This window comes from Nuphar pumila, chromosome 7, assembly GCF_984573655.1.
Source record: "Nuphar pumila chromosome 7, dmNupPumi1.hap1.1, whole genome shotgun sequence".
Classification (NCBI taxonomy): domain Eukaryota; kingdom Viridiplantae; phylum Streptophyta; class Magnoliopsida; order Nymphaeales; family Nymphaeaceae; genus Nuphar; species Nuphar pumila.
Genome location: NC_143255.1, coordinates 101,720,031 through 101,742,591, shown reverse-complemented (window position 1 = coordinate 101,742,591; position 22,561 = coordinate 101,720,031). Strand labels below are relative to the sequence as shown.

The window sequence follows — 22,561 nt, the reverse complement described above, 5'->3', positions numbered from 1 at the left end:
GCTACCAAGTTCAAGCTTGATTTCTCGTTCTGGTTGTAAGGACGCCCTATCATTTAATCGGGAAAGAGCGGCCACATTTTATGGCCTAACAGACAATAAATCCTGTGGGGGATTAAATAACCCCCTCCTTATCACAGAAATGTTGTCATTCCATGGTGATAATTTTTTACCTGTTATAGAGCACTAACAATGACTACAAGCACATGGGGCAATGCTCCCAAGGTTGTGTCCGCAACACGAACACCGGATTTCCAATACATCATGTCTCTCCATTTGGCAGAAATCCCAGATAATATATTCCTGTATTTGATAAGGCTTACTTACCAAATGTCACCTAAAGAGAAGTACATTAGAGACTACAACCCAGTGGAAATCAACGACGGTAATCCACTGAAGTAAAAATCTCAAGGAGTCCACAGCATTACGATTATGGTCGCTATGCTACCTACTAATATCTTCCATGAATTACCAAAGTCCCAAGAGAAACTTGCAGTTACCATTCAAAGACGGCTGTTTTTTATTATGAAAAGCAATGCCTCTACGCTAGTAAATAATAGCATTAATAACTTTAGAACGAGATTTTTGGTGTAATAAATTAGATAATGCAAAATCTCCTTTGTAGTATGAAACTGTCCTCTACAAGATGGTCAGAGAACTGAGAGAGTTCCTCCTCAACAATTGGAAATTTGAAAACTGAAAACCAAGACTCGGTGCTACTAATCCGAAGGCTTCACCATTCAACTTGAGCAAAATTAATCATAAGATGGTATGATGATTGATGAGTCCCGTCATGGAAACAGGAGAAATTTTCTCATGTCTGGCAGGAAAATAAATGGCTCTTCTCATTGATGTCAGAGTTCTTCTCTATCGAACCCACCATCTGATGACTCAGACTCACTGCTGGTTCTCATGTAGATTGAAAATGTGAAAAGAAAAAGTTAATAGTCAGTCATGCTTAACTTCGAAAGATAAGTGAACTTTAGGGTTGTCACATTCCACGCGTTAATCAAAGGATACCTTGACTTTCTACAATGTTTGCTTAGATCTTCACATAAAACTCTTCTTATGTCCGATGACCCTACAGATCCTCGTTTAATCATCTCAGCCAACTGCCATAAAATTTGAAGACATAGCAAACAAGACGATCAAACATGTAGAAGCAATCCATCAATTCAAATAGTTATGGGACAATTATTCTCATCTACATCACTTAAAAACAAAATTCTTGTTTTGTATTTCCTGTATATATAAATTAAAACTATCATACCATATGCTTAGATACCTCATTAAAATGGTGTGATCAAGGTCCACATGAGCAGTTGCTAGTTACCATAATGTAAGATCAACCACTAACAGAAATATATCAAAAAGGGTCAAAATCCATCACATCCAGATATACCAAAGGGCTGAAACCTAAAGATACAAAACACATTGACGATGTGCTACACAAATAATCTGACAGGCAAATTTATATGAAATAATGTTTGTGTTCCCCTTAACAAAATTACTTATGAGGGTAGACAGAAAATTACAACTGTATTTTCTGTAACAAACTTTGAGCTTTTGATTTCCATGACCACAAGGGTATGAAGCAACAAGTTCTTGGCAGAAAACTGAATCGCTAGCACTAACAAAACCATCAATGAGAAGAATGCATAAAACCGCATGGGTATGTTGTAGAGACTGGTCATATAATGAAATAGGTCATGTAGGAGGAGATTCTGATGGCCATCCATTAGACATATCGATGTTTTATCATACAAGGGGGTAATGTTCAATGTAATTCATATTTTTCTCCATATAGATGGATATAAAACATGAGTAGGTTAAAGTAGGCAACCACATTTGCCTTTGGACCAGAACCATTTGTGGTGGGGGCAGTATTGTTTTCCCTGCCAAAAAGATAAACATCTCCTGATGACCTTTCTCAAGTTGCAAATCATTCTTTATCATGAATAACTTCTTTTTGAGAAAAAACAATAGTAAATATGCCAACAATATGGCTTTGGTTCTAACCTACTAAATCTCAACCTCATTGTCTTGTACTTTCTCTCTTGTGAAATGTTGATCTATATAAATATGTTTATTCTTTACATGATGTACGGGGCTAAAAACAATCTTGATGGTAATTCGGTTCTCACAACATACAATAGGACTGGAAGAATGAACCAGTATCAGCAGCAGGAGATACTTTAAGGTTTGCCCCTTTTCTGTCAACCATATTTCAAGATATCCCAACCAACTACAGTCCTAGATATCTTTGACTCTTTTTCTGCTACTTTTTTTTTTCTGTTTCGTTTAATTTCCCTAAAAAAAATTCTAGATATTGCAACATTTTTCAAGGGTTAGATATTCAACATTTTATGAGTATTAAAATCCTCATGAGATTTCCAGGCTTTGCACCAGGTTAAGTAGTTATTGAGATCTTCCATTTTATTTTTGTTGCATCTACAAATTAGAAAAATTATTGTTGCACAAGTAGATTAACTTTTTGACACCAAAGTGACCCCATCTTCCGAAGGTAATTCAAGATAACTATTCTGAAAAAGAGCAAAGATCTGGTTGACTAACCTCATCTTCTGTTTCCTCCAACAACCTGTGAAAATCAAGAACTAACATTAAACATAATAACATAAAAAGTCACCAACAAATAGTTCGAAATGATCTTTGTATGAATAATAGAAGCCAATATCTTGAGAGTTAAGACCTGAAGCCTAAGCTCACTTTCAATTCAGTAAACAAAATAACCACAATCAGAATTAAAGGAAAACATAATCAAGCTTTATGCAAATTTTCTTTTAGGCATGTATATGTTCTTTAGTTTCCCCTATTATTCAATGAACCAAACTTGAAGTGATCCATAATTTCTTAAGTTTCAAACTTGGCAGCATTCAATGAGTGGACATGCTATACAAGATCATAACAGGAACATAAAAACAGAAAAAAGGAATGACTGGCTATAGGAAGTTGAAATCATTCCACCACTTACCTTCCGCAATAGGAGGATATGTCTTTTGAATAAGCCCGAGCTTCTTGCTTGTCTAATATCACATTTAAAAGGCAGCAATCAGAATACTTGCAAGAAAGAGAGAGAAAGATAGTACTGAATCAGTACCATCCATTCATCCATGCCCAGTCAAATAAGAATGGCCAGGATAAATTTATGACACATGGAGAGAAAACTTTAGAAAAAAAGAGAAAACAACTATGGAGCAGGGTGGCCATTTTCCCAAAGGAATCAACTGATAAGTTGTCATTCTCAAGTTTTATGCTGAAGTGCATATTGATTTAAGGTCAAATGATTCTTTTTGACTGATCCATTAAGATACAGATTTTCCATTTGATTTCCGTTCGGCAATATTTGCAATCTTTTTTTTTTGGAGGAATAATTGTAATCAATTTAAGCATTGGATATGGCAATCTCAAAAGTGAATCTGATCATGTTTATGATACTATGCTCTGGCATTTACAAATTGCATGCAGCTAAAGGTTGAGCTTTTTAACGTGAAACATGAGAAATAGCTAATAAATGATGCAAGAAAATTATATTTCTCTTGAAATTTAAATCAAATTGGAAAAGTTACCAATCTTGAGGGTGTAATTATCCCAGTCCACAACTTTGATCCATGCATGCTTGCCTGAGTCCAACTGTAAGAAGGTAAAAGCATGATCATTACAATATCAATAAGAATGTCAACACACACACACACAAACACACACGGAGTCCACTACGGATTATATGGTACTAGACTCTTGTTTGCATGGAAGTCACCAAAAACTGCTGTTATCCTTACAAATATATTTTCCACGTTCTATTCACTATTCCAATAGGCTAGATCATGATCACTAAGTTGTAAGTTCATTATTTGGAAACAGTGAAAAATTAACAGTTCAAGATAGACTCAGGCGAACATGCTCCAAAATGGTCCAAATTGAAATATTGGACTGAAATTTTTCCATTTGAGTTATTATGTGTTTCCATGTCTTTTGATTTGTAATGAAACAACAAGTGCACTACCACAATGCTACAAATGTGCACATATACAAATATAAATGCCACTTATGGGCCAAATACACGAGAGCCATCAAGGGCTAACACATAAACCTCTCAAAAGAGAAGAAAGCATAGTGACAAATATTGCGAGATTTATGAAAATCTCGCGATAATATCTCGAGAAATTGCATGAAAGTTTAAAACGGCAATTTCTCGTGATATTTCCAAAATATCGCGAGATTTATGAAAAAACATAAATACCGTGATTTAAACGCGATATTTACGTTTTAGACAGCTATTTATCGTGAAAAACTGTGTATTTTTTTAAAATAAATTATATTAATATTTTCTTATAAAAATAATTTTTATATTTTTAATTTATTATTTTATTGGTATACCTATCGAGGCTTGGAAATGCTTGGGAGAGAAAGGTTTAGAATGATTGACAAATCTTTTTAACAAGATTTGGCGGACAAATAAGATGCCTAATGAGTGGAGGAAGAGTACTTTGGTGCCTCTATATAAGAATAAGGGTGATATACAAGATTGCACAAACTATCGTGGTATAAAACTCATGAGTCATACTATGAAACTTTGGGAGAGGGTGATTGAGTCTAGGTTGAGGAAGGTTGTCATGATATTGGAGAATCAATTTGGTTTTATGCTTGGAAGATCAACTATGGAAGCTATACATCTTCTTAGACAACTTATTGAGAGAAATAGAGAGAGGAACAAAGATTTGCATATGGTTTTTATTGATTTGGAGAAGGCATACGATAAAGTACCTAGGGACGTTCTTTGGTGGACAATGATGAAGAAAGGTGTTTCTCTCAAGTACATTCGTATAATTAAGGATATGTATGAAGGAGTAGTAACCAATGTCTGCACTTGTGGAGGGGTGACAACCAATTTTCCTATAACGGTTGGGTTACATCAAGGATCTGCTTTAAGCCCTTTCCTATTTGCTATAGTGATGGATGAGCTTACGAGATCAATTCAAGAAAATGTGTCGTGGTGTATGTTGTTTGCTGATGCTATTGTTTTGATTGATGAGTAGAGCGGGGGTTAATGCTAAGTTAGAATTATGGAGACAGACATTGGAAGCAAGAGGTTTTAAGTTGAGTAAGAGTAAGACAGAATACATGGAATGTCGGTTTAGTAAGCAACGAAGTAGTGATGGGAGTGTAGTGAAGCTTGGTGAGCAAGAAATACCGGTGGATGATTATTTCAAATATTTGGGATCTATCATTCAAAAGTATGGAGAAATTGATGGAGATGTAAATCATAGGATAAAAGTTGGGTGGATGAAATGGAAAAGTGCAACTGGAGTGTTGTGCGATCGTAGAATGCCATTGCGGTTGAAGGAAAAGTTTTATAGGACGACTATTAGGCCCACTTTACTATATGGTACGGAATGTTGGGCTGCCAAGAGACATCATATTCAAAAAATGAGTGTAGCTGAGATGCGTATGCTGAGATGGATGTGTGGAAATACAATAAAAGATAAGATTCAGAACGAGGAGATACGTAAGAAGGTAGGTGTTGCACCCATTGAAAGTAAGATGAGAGAGAATCGTTTACGGTGGTTTGGACATATTCGGCGAAGGCCTAATGATGCTCCAGTTAGAAGGATGGAGAAATGGGAAAATATATTAGTTAAAAGAGGTCAGGGTAGGCCTAGGAAGACATGGATGGAGGTGATAGGAAAGGATATGAATGCTTTGAACCTCACCGAGGACATGGCATTGGATAGAAATGATTGGAGGAGAAGGATTCATGTGGAAGACCCAGAATGATTTTCTTTTTTGGTTCATATCGCCGACCACAATTGTTTTGGGATGAAGGCGTAGTTGTTGTTGTTGTTGTATTTTATTGTCGAGTTTTTGACGAAAACTGCAAGATTTATGAAAAAAATAAATTCTTGGGAGTTTTTGAAAAATGAGATTTTGCCATTTTTAACATTTGTGACTATGGTTACAAGGAGGGACCAACTGCCCCTTTATATACAAGAGGAAGTATTGGGGAGCTCCCAATATAGATGTTGGGAGCTCCCCAATTGTCATAGTTGGAGAGCCTCAACAGCTCTATGGTCATATTGACAATAAAGCCCTAAAAGAAAATGAAAATACATATTATAAAAAATATAAAAAAAATCCGAAGACTGTCCCTAATGGACAACACTTTTTATATGTACAAAATAACCAAAATACCCATGGTCATATACCCAAATTACATAACCAATTGAATATATATATATGAATAGATACAAATGTAACTGTATACATTACATTTTAACACCCCCCTCAAACTTACAGTGTGATTACCGAAATTTTGTCAAGAAGAAAATGAAATCGAAGTGATGGAAGCACCTTGGTGAAGAAGTCTATCAGTTGATACTCAGGCGTGACATATGGTAAGATGATGGACTTTTTCAGGTACTCTTCACCACATACTGACAATCCATTTCAATATGATTGGTCCTCTCATGAAATGTACGGTTGTCAACTATATATATTGCACTCTTATTGTCACAACACAAACTGAAGGGTATATGTAGATGAAACTCATATCTTCAAGTAATCGTCGCAACAAAACAATCTCTGATGTTGTAGTAGTCATTACACAATACTCAACTTCAGTGGATGATAATGATACTTTTGTTGTTGTTTTTTCTTCCACGACACAAAAGAATCACCTAAAAATATACAAAAGTAGTTGAGTGTCGATCATTTGGATCTCCTCCCCAATCTGAGTCAAAATAAGTAAAACTCAAGAGAATAGGAGGAGGATAACAAGAGACCCAATAGATACAAATGTAATTGTATACAATACATTTTAACACCCCCCTCAAACTTACGGTGTGATTACCGAAAGTTTGTCAAGAAAATGAAATTGAGGTGACGGAAGCGCCTTGGTGAAGAAGTATGCCAGTTGATACTCAGAAGTGACATATGATAAGATAATGGTCATTTTCAGGTACTCTTCACCGCATACTGACAATCCATTTCAATATGATTGGTCCTCTTATGAAATGTATGGTTGTCGGCTATGTATATTGCACTCCTATTGTCACACCAGAGTCTGGAGGGTGTCTGTAGATGAAACTCATATATTCAAGTAATTGTCGCAACCAAACAATATTTGATGTTGTAGTAGTCATTGCACGATACTCAGCTTCAGTGGATGATAATGATATTTTTTTTGTTTTTTTCCTTCCACAACACCAGAGAATCACCTAAAAATACACAAAAGTAGTTGAGCGTCGATCATTTGGATCTCCTCCCAAATCTGAGTCAAAATAAGCAACCAACTCAAGAGAAGAGGAGGATAACAAGAGACCTAATAGATACAAATGTAATTGTATACAATATATTTTAACACCCCCCTCAAACTTACGATGTGATTACCTAAAGTTTGTCAAGAAGAAAATGAAATCCAGGTGACGGAAGCGCCTTGGTGAAGAAGTCTGCCAGTTGGTACTCAGACATGACATATGATAAGATGGTCATTTTCAAGTACTCTTCACCGCATACTCACAATCCATTTCAATATGATTGGTCCTCTCATGAAATGTACGGTTGTCGACTATGTATATTGCACTCCTATTGTCACACCACAGTCTGGAGGGTGTTTGTAGATGAAACTCATATCTTCAAGTAATTGTCGCAACCAAACAATATCTAATGTTGTAGTAGTCATTGCACGATACTCAGCTTCAGTGGATGATAATGATATTTTTTTGTTTTTTTCGTTCCACAACACCAGAGAATCACCTAAAAATACACAAATGTAGTTGAGCGTCGATCATTTGGATCTCCTCCCAAATCTGAGTCAAAATAAGCAATCAACTCAAGAAAAGAGGAGGAGGATAACAAGATACCTAATAGATACAAATATAATTATAAAAAATACATTTTAACACCCCCCTCAAACTTACGGTGTGATTACCGAAAGTTTGTCAAGAAGAAAATGAAATCGAGGTGACGAAAGCGCCTTGGTGAAGAAGTTCGCCAGTTGATACTCAGAAGTAACATATAGTAAGATGATGGCCTTTTTCAGGTACTCTTCACCCTGACAATCCATTTCAATATGATTGGTTTGCTCATGAAATGTATGGTTGTCAGCTATGAATATTGCACTTTTATTGTCACAACACAGTTTGGAGAGTGTTTGTAGACAAAACTCATATCTTCAAGTAATCATCGCAACCAAACAATCTCTAATGTTGTAGTAGTCATTGCACGATACTCAGCTTCAGTGGAGGATAAAGATATTTTTTGTTGTTTTTTCTTCCACGACACAAGAGAATCACCTAAAAATACATAAAAGTAGTTGAGCGTTGATCATTTGGATCTTCTCCCCAATCTAAGTCAAAATAAGCAATCAACTCAAGAGAAGAGGAGGAGGATAACAAGAGACCTTTAGAGGTAGAGGTTTGCAAATATCTAACAATTTTCATCATAACACTCATGTAAACTATGGTGGGAGAATGTTGAAATTGACAAGCAGTATGAATTGCATGAGCAATATCAGGCCTAGTAATAGTTAAATAAGTTGTCAATCATTTGGCGATATAGAGTAGGATCATCCAGAAGTGTCCCATTATCAATCTTCATTTTGGCATTAATAACTTCAGGGGTATCTATCATTTTTTCACTAGTAATTCCTGACCTATCAATAATATCATTAGCAAATTTCATTTGAAAAAGTAAATATCCCCTAGGAGAATATGCAACCTCAATTCTTAGAAAAATTTCTAGGAAATCCAAGATTAGTTATTTCAAAATATTTTTTAAGAATACATTTAATATGCTTTACTCTCGGTTTGTCATGTTATCAACATAAAGAAAAAGAATTACAATCTTTGCATCAAATTTCTTAGTAAATATGACAGAATCGGTGTAGAAAGATTTAAAACCAAGTTTTAGCATAACAGAGCTAAAATGATCATACCAGTCTTTGGGTGCCTCTTTTAAACCAATAAAGAGTCTTTCTCAATTGAAGCACCTTACCAAGAGGAGCTTCATATCTAAGAGGTGTATCCATATAAACTTGTTTTAAATCTATTTAAAAAAGCATTTTCTACGTCTCAGCCTTTAACAGCAGCAACAACTAGGGATGCACAACGAACCGAGCCGGCTTGGTTAAGGCTCAACTCGGGCTTGTCTGTTCTTTAAATAAGTCGAGCATGAACAGTAGGCTAAAGATCGGACGAGCTATCGAGCCGAGCTCGATAGGGCCCGATAAGGCTCCGCTCAAGCTGGACCGGGTATTAGGACCTGACCCGCTTTGCCCGCCCTGCCCCGCCCCACCACACATTACAACCTTATTTTGATTTTTGAAAGTGAAACTAGTAGGGTTTCACTTTCACTTTTGTCCCCCCTTTCCCCTTTTAGGTCTTCCCCTCCTTTCCCGCAATCGCTCCCCTCTGGCCTCCACCTCTCATATCGTTGCTGGCAGCCAGACAATGTCTTTGGCAGTGGCAGACACTACCTACGACGCATACAGTTTGATTTCCTCCTTATTTTTTCTTATACAAGTATAGTTTTTTGTTCACCTTCTCCTTCTTATGGTTCTTCATCTGTATATATAACTTTTGATTGTTGTTCATTGATTTAAATATTAACTGCAAGGGAGTTTAATGAGGTTGTGGCTTTCTATCTCTCTTCTTTCTTTTTTGCATGCTTAAGGTTTAGTGGTGAAAGCGGAGTTGGAGTATACAATGTTATATTATTGTCAATACTTATTGGTTAATCATTTTCTCTAATAACCATGTGGTATCATGTTAGTGGGGTGTACCGGGACTGCATACCCTTTGAATGCTTCAATATACATTTGTTTCTTGGTGTTGATTTGGTATTATTCATGATGCAGAGCAGGTCCGGGACATCCCAGACGTCACAGACCCACCAACACACAGACGTTGTTGCGGGTCCGGACCCGAGACCCGGATCCAGCTGAAGCCTTTAAAAGCCCCTCTAGGGTTGCGTGCGTAGGGACAGATGGACAATTGCAGCCACCTCTTTTTTTGCCTTTCAGCAGTTTACCTTTTTTTTATATTCCTTTTATCTTCTTCATTGCTAGCGTTGTTTTTTGTTTCATTCACGTCACGTTCGTTCTTTTTTTTTCAACTATTTCATCAATTGTCTATTTGAAGTTCCATTAAAATAAAGAAAACATACAGCACCCACAGTTTGGGTGGTTTTTTTTTCTCCCCCTCATTACTGCACTTCGCACGATCAAAGGGTCGTGTCAGCTATTTCAACAAACAGGTGATTTGCAGCCGACCCCCCCCCACCGACTGTACATTGGCGAAGCAGCAAACACAACAGTTAGCAGTACCGTGCCGATCTCGTCCTTGTTTCCCAACCTACCACGTCGGCATCCATGCGTGACCGTTGCTATCCCACTCGCACTGCATCAAATGGTATCAGAGCTCAGCCCCTCCTCCTTCGTCAACGACATTACGCAAGAAGTGAAGAACGGTCCTATGAGCGGAAAGGCACAAGAGGAGATCATGAAGCAACTACTCAACAAGTTGACGGAGATGCAGAAAGATATGTTATGCCTGGAAAAGGAGGTAGTCGGTCTGTCGAAGCGCATGGATGGGGTCGAAGCACGGATGGATGTGCTTGAATCTAAGGTGGATGCGCACGCGGTGCTATTGAATAAGCCAAGCACACGCGCGATCAACCCCGTTGATACTACGGTCGTCGATCCAGCCCCGTTGACACTCCAACACGCAGCGCAACGAGAAGGACCCTCCAACTTGAACCAGCTATGATCATGGGTCGCCCAGTTCTGGGTATCCTCCCACCAAACCTTCAAGGTGCATGTGTACCCCAACCGTGGCAGCAAGTCTCTGCGACTGTATCGCAGGCCGGGCCCGAGCTGCAAGACCACAGCATTACCTTGGGTCCTGACCCAGGCCTGGGCTCGTGGCCTCGCGCTAGGGGAATCGCACAACAAGGTGGGTCGGACCTGCAGGGCCCCGGCGTCTTGTTGGGCCTTGCTGCAGACCCAGGTGTGTCAACCCGACCCGGGAAGGGAGTCATTTTTCCCCATGACCCCGTGCGTGGAAGCAAGAAGGCAGCCAACCCACGAGTGGCAGCCAGCGGAACTTTTTGGACGGGTTCGGACCCGAGAGGGCCCAGACCCGAGTTCGTGGAAACGGGACCTGGACCCGGATCTCGAGGACCATCCTTTGGGTCCCTGAGAGCGGGTCCGAGTTTCGAAACCCCTCACCCGACCTACCCAGTTGGGTTTGGTTCGCGGTTCGCCCCGGATCAGACACAACCCACTATTTCTGAGTCTCAAAATGGATTCAATACCGACCCAAACCCATATCGGACCCGGACAGAGCTCCAGTTTGAATTTGAGCCAGGTCAAAACCAGACCCATAATCATATGGATCGTGGATCGAGTTTAAACCAAGCCTTTTATCCCCACAACTCGGTCCCCGATCCAACCTATCCAAATCTGGGTCCAGCGATTACTTTAGGATCACACCCGATCCAAATCCAATCGGGTTCAAATTCAAATTACAATCAACACCAAATCCAAAATCCCTACCCAAACCCAAATCCAAACCCATTATTCTACCCAAAACCAGACCCCTATTCCAATCCAAAGTCCAACCCCTATACCCTATCCAAATCCAACCCCAAACTATTATCTGAACCCAAACCGCAACCCAAACCAAACCTATCATCCAAATCCAAACCCTAACTCTATTAAATACCCAGTCCATCCACCTTTGTTGGGACCACCTCCCCCACCAGATCCTCAGCAATGATTTCAACCAGTTCCTCCTCCTACTCGGAACCGACTGAGACCGCCTCCAGCAGCCATAGTACAGGTACAACGTGAGCCAGCGCGCCTACAGCGCCCATCACAGGACGATAGAGATCGATGCCCTCAGCAGGTCATGAGGCACATGCTGATGATAATAGTCAACAAAGAGTTTTATGAACAACAGAACCCACTGACTCTGCAGGGTGTCGAGACCTTAATAATCATTTTGAATGAGGCTTTATGGCATCTCATGTGGGTGGTTCCTATAAAGAACTCTACAACAACAACAACAACAACAACAACTACGCCTTCATCCCAAAACAATTGGGGTCAGCGATATGAACCAAAAAAAAAATTCATTTTGGGTCTTCCACATGAATCCTTTTCCTCCAATCATTTCTATCCAACGCCATGTCCTCGGTGAGGTTCAAAGCATTCATATCCTTTCCTATCATCTCCATCCAAGTCTTCCTAGGCCTACCCCGACCTCTTTTAACTAATATATTTTCCCATTTCTCCAACCTTCTAACTGGAGCATCATTAGGCCTTCGCCGAATATGTCCAAACCATCGTAAACGATTCTCTCGCATCTTATTTTCAATGGGTGCAACACCTACCTTCTTACGTATCTCTTCGTTCCGAATCTTATCTTTTATTGTATTTCCACACATCCATCTAAGCATCCGCATCTCAGCTACACTCATTTTTTGAATATGATGTCTCTTGGCAGCCCAACATTCCGTACCATATAGTAAAGCGGGTCTAATAGTCGTCCTATAAAACTTTCCCTTCAACCGCAATGGCATTCTACGATCGCACAGCACTCCAGTAGCACTTTTCCATTTCATCCACCCAACCTTTATCCTATGATTTACATCTCCATCAATTTCTCCATACTTTTGAATGATGGATCCCAAATATTTGAAATAATCATTCACTGGTATATCTTGCTCACCAAGCTTCACTACACTCCCATCACTACTCCGTTGCTTACTAAACCGACATTCCATATATTCAGTCTTACTCTTACTCAACTTAAAACCTCTAGCTTCCAATGTCTGTCTCCATAATTCTAACTTAGCATTAACCCCAGCTCTAGACTCATCAATCAAAACAATATCATCAGCAAACAACATACACCACGGTACATTTTCTTGAATTGATCTCGTAAGCTCATCCATCACAATCGCAAGTCTTTATAGTCGCAAGCGGCTTTCGAGTGAATTTATTGACAAAAGAGTTAGTATGGTGACATCTGAGCTTTTGGCACAGTTGCAAGATTGGAGTAGCAGGCGGCAATTTATATTACCTGATGATTCTCATGCTCATGAAGCAATCAGCAAAATTTTCTTTTCTCTGGTTGTAATTGAAAACCCGGGAGCCAATAACATATTAAAGCAATCTCCTTTTCTAGAGCCATTTATGAGTAGCTTCAGAATTTACACTTCCCAGTTGGGAGCTATACAACAGTCAAATGGGGCTCATGCTGTTTTCACTAGACATCGACTGAGAATAAGACGTGATCGAATTGTTGAAGATACATTTAGTCAGTTGAGCCTATTGTCTTAACAGGATTTTAAGGGAATGATCCGGGTGACATTTGTCAAGGAATTTGGAGTCAAGAAGGCTGGTATAGATGGAGGAGGGTTTTGTAAGGATTTTACGGAAAACATAAGTCGTCAGAGCCGACTTCTTCCCAACCCGGGGAGAATGATGCAGAGCAGGTCCGGGACATCCCAGACGTCACAGACCCACCAACACACAGACGTTGTTGCGGGTCCGGACCCGAGACCTAGATCCAACTGAAGCCTTTAAAAGCCCCTCTAGGGTTGCATGCGCAGGGACAGATGGACAATTGCAGCCGCCTCTTTTTTTGCCTTTCAGCAGTTTACCTTTTGTTGATATTCCTTTTATCTTCTTCACTGCTAGCGTTGTTGTTTTTTGTTTCATTCACGTCACATTCGCTCTTCTTTTTTTTTCAACTATTTCATCAATTGTCTATTTGAAGTTCCATTGAAATAAAGAAAACATACAGCACCCACAGTTTGGGTGGTTTTCTTTTCTCCCACTCATTACTACACATCGCACGATCAAAGGGTCGTGTCAGCTATTTCAACCAACAGGTGATTTGCAGCCGACCCCCCCCCCCCCACCGACTGTGCATTGGCGAAGCAGCAAACACAGCAGTTAGCAGTACCGTGCCGATCTCGTCCTTGTTTTCCAACCTACCACGTCGGCATCCATGCGTGACCGTTGCTATCCCACTCGCACTGCATCAATTCATCATGTCCAGCAGTACAGCATCCTAGTCATTGACACCATGCTGTGTGAGTGTAACGATTGGGAGATACACTTTTGGAGGAGGTGGGGAAAACTATTATTAGCCACTAATTGGTGGGGTCAGCATTTGAACTGATTTTTTTGTTCCACTTGAATGAACTTCATTTCACCATCTTCCACTTTGCCATATTCTAAATGATGGTCTAGTTTGCATCTATAATGAATAATGGATTAGTTTACATTGCAATGACTCTTATTACCTACTTTGTCTGAAGCAATAAAAAAATTTAGTCCAAATATTTTGGTAGTAGTTTCTGTGCTTCCTCTATATTTTGAGTTTGTGTTTGATTTTGCCACCATTGCCCGCCTTTTGCTATCAAAGGAAGGGAGTTTGTGAACCACTAGCCTGTAGTATATGTCCTTGTGCTAGGATTCGACCTTGATTTTGCCATCATTGTAGTTATCTTCAACTTTAACATTAAGGAGATTGTGACCCGATAGTGCATAATAACGTGAAGTAGATCTCCTTGTATTATGATCTGCGACACAATTGAGATCAGAAAATAGCTATGACCAAAAGAGAAATATTATCAAATTTGTTAAATAGTCTAGGCTATGATTAGGCTTGTTTTAATTTATTTAATATTTATTGACAGTGGAGATGTTCTGCTCTAGGTTCATCCATGTATTTACTTGCCTGATTGATGACCCAAGTAATGAGCCTTGGTGCTAAATATTGAAAGGTCCAACAATACTTCTATATTCACAATCATTCAACACAATTTTACCAAAAGCATTTTAGTGGGTTCTGCACAAATTAATAATCAAGAGAAATGTCGAGTTTGTGCATGCAGAGGTGATAGGTGTTTGTGCATACCTCTCTGTGTGTTCATGCATGTGCTTGTGTGTCTTTCACAGTAACTGGAGTACAAAAGCTGATGTAATGAGTCATTTCTTACACAAATGACCTAATAATTTTTTTGAGATGACTAATGTGTTTGGCTGCAGGACACAAGTTTTTGTTTACATCACTTGCTACCAAGCATTTGCGATTTTGCATCCTCCTATTTCTTGAAAGTTGAAAAGACTGTTTTAGTTGCAGATATTTCTTTTTCACTTCTTTTTTGCATGTTATAAGACAAAACTGCTCTCTGAAATGAGTGAGAAGGCTGCAAATGATATTTTCAGGTTGAATGATATAGTTTATGAATACAAGGCTTTGGCTGTTGATATGAAATTTTCTTTGTATCATTTCTTTTCTAACTTGATTATCTGTTATAGTGTTTTCTTGCTGAAGGTTTTCCAACCCCTTGAACTCGTATATATTCTTGATTTTGTTCTACTCTCCTCTTGATAAAGATTTTTTTGATTTTTTTATTTTACAAGTTTGATGCACATGTAAAACCTCCTAAAGCTCAAGCATAGAACTTGTCTTTGCTGTCCATCCAGCTAGAGAATACTTATTTTTGCTCTTTTGCTTAAACATGTTTTTTTTGTCCAAACTTCACCAAAATTAGCAGAAACTATGTAATGTTCTGGGCTTTTGTGCCCTTTTGCTTACACATTATTTTTCTTGTACAAACTTCACCAAAATTAGCTAATGTTCTGGGCTTTTGTGCTCTTTTGGTTAAACATTGTTTTCCTTGTCCAAACTTCACCAAAATTAGCAGAAACTATGTAATGTGTTGGGTTCTTGTGCTCTATTACAAACTCATTTGGGACTGTCTTATCATTTTACAGAGAATGCAAAACTCATTTTGGTGCAACAGTGGTCCCAATCGAATGGGTTAAAAATGATTTTTCGAGCTTGTACACGAGTTGAGCCCGAGCTAGCTCAGCCCATTTTGCTCAAGACAAGCTAAACAAGCTCAGCTCGGCTCGGCTCGAAACTCAACACGAGCCGAGCTTGAACACCATAGTTCAAGCTCGGACTGAGCTCAAGCTCGAGCCGAGCCTGAACACTAGGTTAAGTGAGCAAGCCAAGCTTGGACTCGATCTCAGATCATGTGCATCTCTAGCAACAGCTATGAGGGTCCTAACTGAAGTCATCCCAGCTACAGGTGCAAAAGTTTCATCATAGTCAATCTCGTATTCTTGTGTGTAACCCTTGGCAACTAATCTGACCTTGTTTCTTTATAGGGTCTCATCACTTTTAGTTTTAACTTTATAAACTCATCTACAACTTATAGTTTTATTATCCCTAGCCAAATCAAATATTTCTCAAGTCTTACATTTTTCGAGTGCCCCTAATTCTCCATTCATAGTTTTTATTCATTCGGGATATTCCTTTGCTTGTTTATATGTGACAAGTTTAAAATAGGACAGAATTTTAGCTAAACGAGATCTATAAAGTGGAGAAAAAGATTCATATGAAACAAATCTATCAGGGGATCTAGAGGTCCGATCTGATCTTCTAACTCCTAGTTGTTGTGTTTCTAAGGTAGAGTAATTTTCTAGAGTACTTGGTTGTCTATTATTTTCAAGTCTTTTATATTGAATTATACTATGTCTTTCCGATTCAATATTTTCACCATCATGAGGCTCTTCATTAGAAACATTCTCAAATAAAGAGGCATTGCTACTTTGAGTAATAATTCAAGTAAAAACGAATACTCAGAATTCTTCTTAGGCACATTTTGAAAGAAACTTTGATTTTTAAGAAAATAAACATTCCTTGATATATATAGTTTGTTTCTTTCTAAATCAAAACATTTGAATCCTTTTTTAACTTTCCCATATCCAAAGAATGAACACGGAAAGCTTTGGGAGAGAGTTTATCATTTTTATTAGTAAGAAAAAAACACTTATATTCAAAAAGTCTTAATTTAAGATAATCAAGAAAGATTTTAAAGAGTTTTTCATAAGGAGAAATATTCTGAAGCTTAAATAATGAAAGTCTGTTAATAAGATACACAACAATTAAACAAGCTTCAGCCCAAAAATGTTTTGTAATATTTTTTGAAATTAAAAGAGTTTTAGTGGTCTCAATTATGTGTCTATATTTTCTTTCAGTTAATCCATTTTGTTGAGGTGTATAAGCACATGATCTTTGGTGTACAATTCCATTATTTTCAAAATAAGTTTTGAAATAATTTGACATAAACTCTCCCCAAGAGTACAAGCGAAAGATAGAAATTTCAGCGTTAAATTGATTTTTGATAAGGTTATGATATTTTCTAAAGTTTTCAAAAACATCATATTTGTGTTTAAGAAAGTATATCCAAGAAAATCTAGTATACTCATTAACAAATATCATATAATAAGAATAACTGTTAAAATGTAAAACTGTACATGTATGTATATATAATAATAATATATTATTATATATATATATAAATACATTTTTCATTTCTTTCTTTTCTGTAATTTTTTTCCTTTATTTTTATTTTTTGTCTTTATGTCATCTAGTTCAGTTTGAACTAGAATGACTGTTGCTAGTCAAGTCCTGTCCAGACTTGACTAGCAATAGAGCTGTTGGACTGACACAGTCCAACAGCTCGTAATAGAGCTGTTGGACTGACACATTCCAACAGCTCTAAATAGAGCTGTTGGACTGTGCCCAACAGCTCTATTGAGTCCTCTTTCAGCTGTGTATATAAAGGGGTGCAGCCCCTCTTGTATTTTACTCCAATGCTTCTTAAGCAATTGGTTTTTCATATCAATAAAGAATACATTTTTATTTTTATTTTGTTTCCAGTTATACCCTTTTTAAGGGTTATGCTTTAGTGTCATTCTTGACACTTGCCCTTGTTAATCTAAGCTCGTGTTTCGAAGATCCCCATTTCATTTCATGGTATCAGAGCCGCGAAAGTACTAAATCTTGAGAAAAAGCTGCCTCGGTTTCCATGCCCATTTGCAAAAGTGTTCGCCACTTGAAGAGAAGTGTTTTATCACTTCATTGGAGAAGATTTCACATCTTGTTGTATTGTTTTTTTTTTTCTTTCTTTTTCATTTTCCTTCTTGTTTTTCTTCTATCCCTATTCTTTCTTTCCTTGTAATCGATGGATGACAATGATAAAGTCACCATCATGCCTATGAAACTAAGCGATACGAACTATGTAACATGGGCTTCAATCATGAAGTACCATATATGGGGAAAAGGCTTATGGAAGATTATGGATGGTTCCGATTCGGAACCTAAGCTATCTCTTACTAAAAAGGAGGGAGATAAAGAGGTCCCTCTATCGGAAGAAGAGAAAATCAAGGCTATTGCCTCATACGAGAAGAAATGGAAAGAATGGAGAATATCTCATGCGAAGATAATGTCATGGCTTATCAATAGCGTTGACATTAAAAAATGCTCAAGTCTTGCCAAATTTGATCATGCCGATAAGGCATGGGAATACCTTAAGAATATGTATTCCCTTAAAGATATTGCACACGTGTGCAACCTCCAAGAAAAAGTTCGAATGACACAAGAAGACAAAACTATTCGTGAATATTACAATGGGTTGTCCGAACTTTGGGAAGAACTTTCCCTTTTAGAACCAAAGTGGCATTGTGCCGAAGACATCGAGCTTCGTCAGATACAACTCGATGTTGAACATTTTTACCAGTTTATCACTGAATTAAGGCCGGAATTTGAAACCACTAAATCGGCCCTACTTCACCGGGGAAAAATTCCTTCTATTGTTGAAACTATTGAAGAGTTAACAATGGAAGAAAATCGTCTCCGGAAAGGTTCTTTAAAAATTGAAGATGATTCCGTTTTAGCCGTGTCTAGACTAGGGAATCATGTTCGATCATATAGGCCTCCTCACTTTAACCGACAAAATGGTGACTATGATAAGAAGAAAGTTATTTGTCATCACTGTCATGAACTGGGACACTACAGGCCACAATGTCCCAAACTTAAGGAGCTGAGAGACAAAAGAGCTGCAATTGCTGGATCGTAGCCTAAAGATCAAGATGCACCAGTTTCCCTGGCCCAACTAATGGAAATTCTTCAGCCTCTCATCAAAGGTGCCTCTTCCTCATCTGAAGCTTCAACCGGCGCAGCAGCCTCATCTTTTTCTGATCTAGGTAAAATTTCTTGGCTTCTTGACTCTGGTGCATCTTTTCATATGACCCCAAATAATCAAAGTCTATCCAAATGTGTTAAAAATAAAACAAGTGTGTCAAAGGTCTTTACTGCTGATGGGACTTCTCTTGAAATAGAAGGAATAGGAAATTTTGAAAAAATTTATAAAACAAAAAAAAATTTATTCCAGAAATTAGACATGTTCCCAAATTAAATTTAAATCTTTTATCTGTATCTCAAATTTCTGATTATGGGTGTAATATTTCTTTTTCTTCTCATGGTTGTTGGGTACAGGATCGCCAGTCAGGCAAGCTGATTGGGGAAGGCCATAGAGAAGGAGGACTCTATTACATGGATTTTTTGGAAATGCCGAAGAAAGCTTTTTGTTATAATATTCAAAAAATAGAGTTGAAATTGTGGCATAAGAGACTTGGTCACCCACATATAGCCAAAATCCAACATTTTCCAAATCTAGGGAAATTTTGTAACTCTGAATCATTTGATTGTAAAGATTGTATTGTCGGCAAAATGAAAAGATTACCATTTCAGAACAGAACCTTTTTCTCTTCAAGACCACTTGAATTAATACACTCGGATGTTTGGGGTCCTGCACCAGTAATTTCTAAAGGAGGATTTGTTTACTATGTTATTTTTGTCGATGATTTCTCCCGACATACGTGGATGTACTTTCTCAAACATAAGTCTGAAGTATTTTCATACTTTCAAACTTTTCATAATATGGTTAAAAACAAGTTTCAAAATGATATTACTATTTTTCACACAGATTCAGGGGGAGAGTTTTTATCCACAGATTTTCAAAATTATCTTAAATTGCATGGCATCACACATCAAAAATCTTGTCCTTATACACCTCAACAAAATGGACTGGCAGAACGAAAACATCGTCATATTATAGAAACCACTAAGACTTTATTAATAGCAAATCAAGTCCCGAAAGACTTTTGGGCAGAAGCTGCCTTAACTGCCACCTATCTCATTAATAGGATGCCATCTTCTTCGTTACAAAATATCACTCCCATTGAAAAACTTATGAACATTTCTCCAGACTATTCTAGACTAAGAATATTTGGGTGCAAATGTTTCATATTTACTGACAAAAATGATAAACTTTCACCTCGTGCGATTCCCTGTGCCTTTTTAGGATATGCTGAAAACCAGAAAGGTTATAGATGTTTTGACTTCAAAAATAATAAACTATATGTGTCTAGAAATGTTTCCTTTCTTGAAAAGGAGAGCTTCTTTGATTTTAGAAAATTAAAAGACGTCACTGAGTACTCCTTTTTGCTAGATCTAACATCAACATCTGATGAATATGACCTTGACTGTAACTTTGATGATGATCAAAGAATTATTGATCTTAATGTTGAAAATGAAGAAGTTCATAGAGATACTAGTATTCAATATTCCAGGCGACAAGAGTCTAATCCTCCATGTGCACTTGAGAAATATTCTAACATTCCAACTAGACAATCATCCCGAATCTCGAGGCCTCCAGGAAAGTTTGTATCATACGAGTCTTTCTCACCCACATATAGGGCAGTTATTGCATTAATTCACTCATATGAAGAACCATCCACATATTTTCAAGCAAAAAATGATATCAAATGGATAGAAGCCATGAAAGCTGAATTAGATGCACTTGAAAAGGCTTCTACATGGAATATTCAAGATCTTCCTCCAGGGAAGAAAACTATAGGATGTCGATGGGTTTATAAAATTAAAACCAAGAGTGATGGTACTCTTGAAAGATATAAAGCTCGTTTAGTAGCCAAAGGTTATGCCCAAGAATATGGGATTGATTATGAATAAACCTTTGCTCCGGTGGCTCGTATGACTACTGTCCGAACCTTAATTGCCTTAGCTTCTATCAAAAAATGGTCTATTTTTCAAATGGATGTCAAAAATGCTTTTTTAAATGGAAAGCTAGTTGAAGAAGTATATATGAAACCCCCTCCTGGTCTAAGTATTCCTAAGGGTAAAGTCCTTCGCTTAGAAAAAGCTCTTTATGGACTTAAACAAGCACCAAAAGCTTGGTATGATAGGTTTAGTCGTGTTATGATTGATATTGGTTTTCAATTCTATTTAACTGACACTGCTTTGTTTATTAAGAATTCTGATGCAGGGATCATTGTGCTTCTTCTCTATGTGGATAATATGATCATCACCGGAAGCGATAAACAGGGAGTTGAAACAATCAAAACACTTCTTAAATCTCATTTTGAAATGACTGATTTGGGCTTGTTGAGATATTTTTTAGGCATTGAAGTTGCTTATTCTCCTAGAGGATATTTATTATCTCAGACTAAATTTGCTTTTGATATTGTTTTCAGGTCTGGTATTACTGATGATAAGAAAGTTGACACTCCAGAAGTTGTTAATGTTAAAATGAAGATTGATGATGGAGAACTTCTTGCAGACCCTACTCCTTATAGACAGCTTGTCGGGGCACTTTCCTATCTATCCATTACCAGACCAGATATAGCACATGCTGTTCATACAGCAAGTCAATTTCAACATGCTCCTACTTTTGTTCATATGGGAGCAGTCATGCGTATTATCAGATACATCAAGTCCTCTCTTTCACGAGGACTTTTCTTATCTTCCTCCTCTTCTCTTGATTTAATTGCATATACTGATGCTGATTGGGGAGGTGATCCCAATAACAGACACTCAACCACTGGCTTTTGTGTCTTTTTAGGGGAATCATTAATCTCGTGGAGGTGTAAAAAGCAGCAGAAGGTATCTCTCTCAACCACCGAAGCTGAATACAGAGCCATGGCAACCACGACCATGGAAGTAGTTTGGCTCCGACGACTGCTTGCTGACATGGGAGCTGAAGCAACAAAAGCTTCACAAATGTGTTGTGACAACAAAAGTGCGATCTACATTGCCAGTAACAGAACATTCCACGAACGCACCAAACACATCGAAATGGATTGTCACTACGTCAGAGAGGAATATCTACACGGGATAATTGATCTGCCATATGTCACTTCAGAATATCAGTTAGCAGACTTCTTTACAAAGCCTCTCGCTGCTCCCCGATTTCACTTTCTCTTAGACAAACTTTCGCTCATTGTACCGTAAGTTTGAGGGGCAGTGTTAAAATGTAAAATTGTACATGTATGTATATATAATAATAATATATTATTATATATATATATATATATAAATACATTTTTCATTTCTTTCTTTTCTGTAATTTTTTTCCTTTATTTTTATTTTTTGTCTTTATGTCATCTAGTTCAGTTTGAACTAGAATGACTGTTGCTAGTCAAGTCCTGTCCAGACTTGACTAGCAATAGAGCTGTTGGACTGACACAGTCCAACAGCTCGTAATAGAGCTGTTGGACTGTGCCCAACAGCTCTATTGAGTCCTCTTTCAGCTGTGTATATAAAGGGGTGCAGCCCCTCTTGTATTTTACTCCAATGCTTCTTAAGCAATTGGTTTT

At 37.8% G+C, this 22,561-nt stretch overlaps 1 protein-coding gene across 3 annotated transcripts in view; it reads right to left on the bottom strand.

Moving 5' to 3' along the window:
- Positions 1 to 579: 579 nt before the first annotated feature.
- LOC149832672 (uncharacterized) overlaps positions 580 to 22,561 on the bottom strand; it is a 67,670-nt gene continuing 45,688 nt past the window's right edge. The window contains exons 5-10 of one of the 3 annotated variants that reach the window (XR_016433126.1): positions 3,585 to 3,648; positions 2,990 to 3,041; positions 2,572 to 2,596; positions 1,283 to 1,349; positions 1,018 to 1,109; positions 871 to 897 (exon numbers count right to left, since the gene is read on the bottom strand). Coding sequence is in view for 2 of the 3 variants with exons in the window: in XM_090012550.1 (XP_089868676.1) it covers positions 852 to 900; positions 1,018 to 1,109; positions 2,572 to 2,596; positions 2,990 to 3,041; positions 3,585 to 3,648 (282 nt within the window). In the remaining variant the exon portion in view is untranslated. Of the gene's footprint in view, positions 901 to 1,017; positions 1,110 to 1,282; positions 1,350 to 2,571; positions 2,597 to 2,989; positions 3,042 to 3,584; positions 3,649 to 22,561 lie in introns of all 3 variants that reach the window. The other 2 variants (XM_090012551.1, XM_090012550.1) reach the window with 2 other exon arrangements.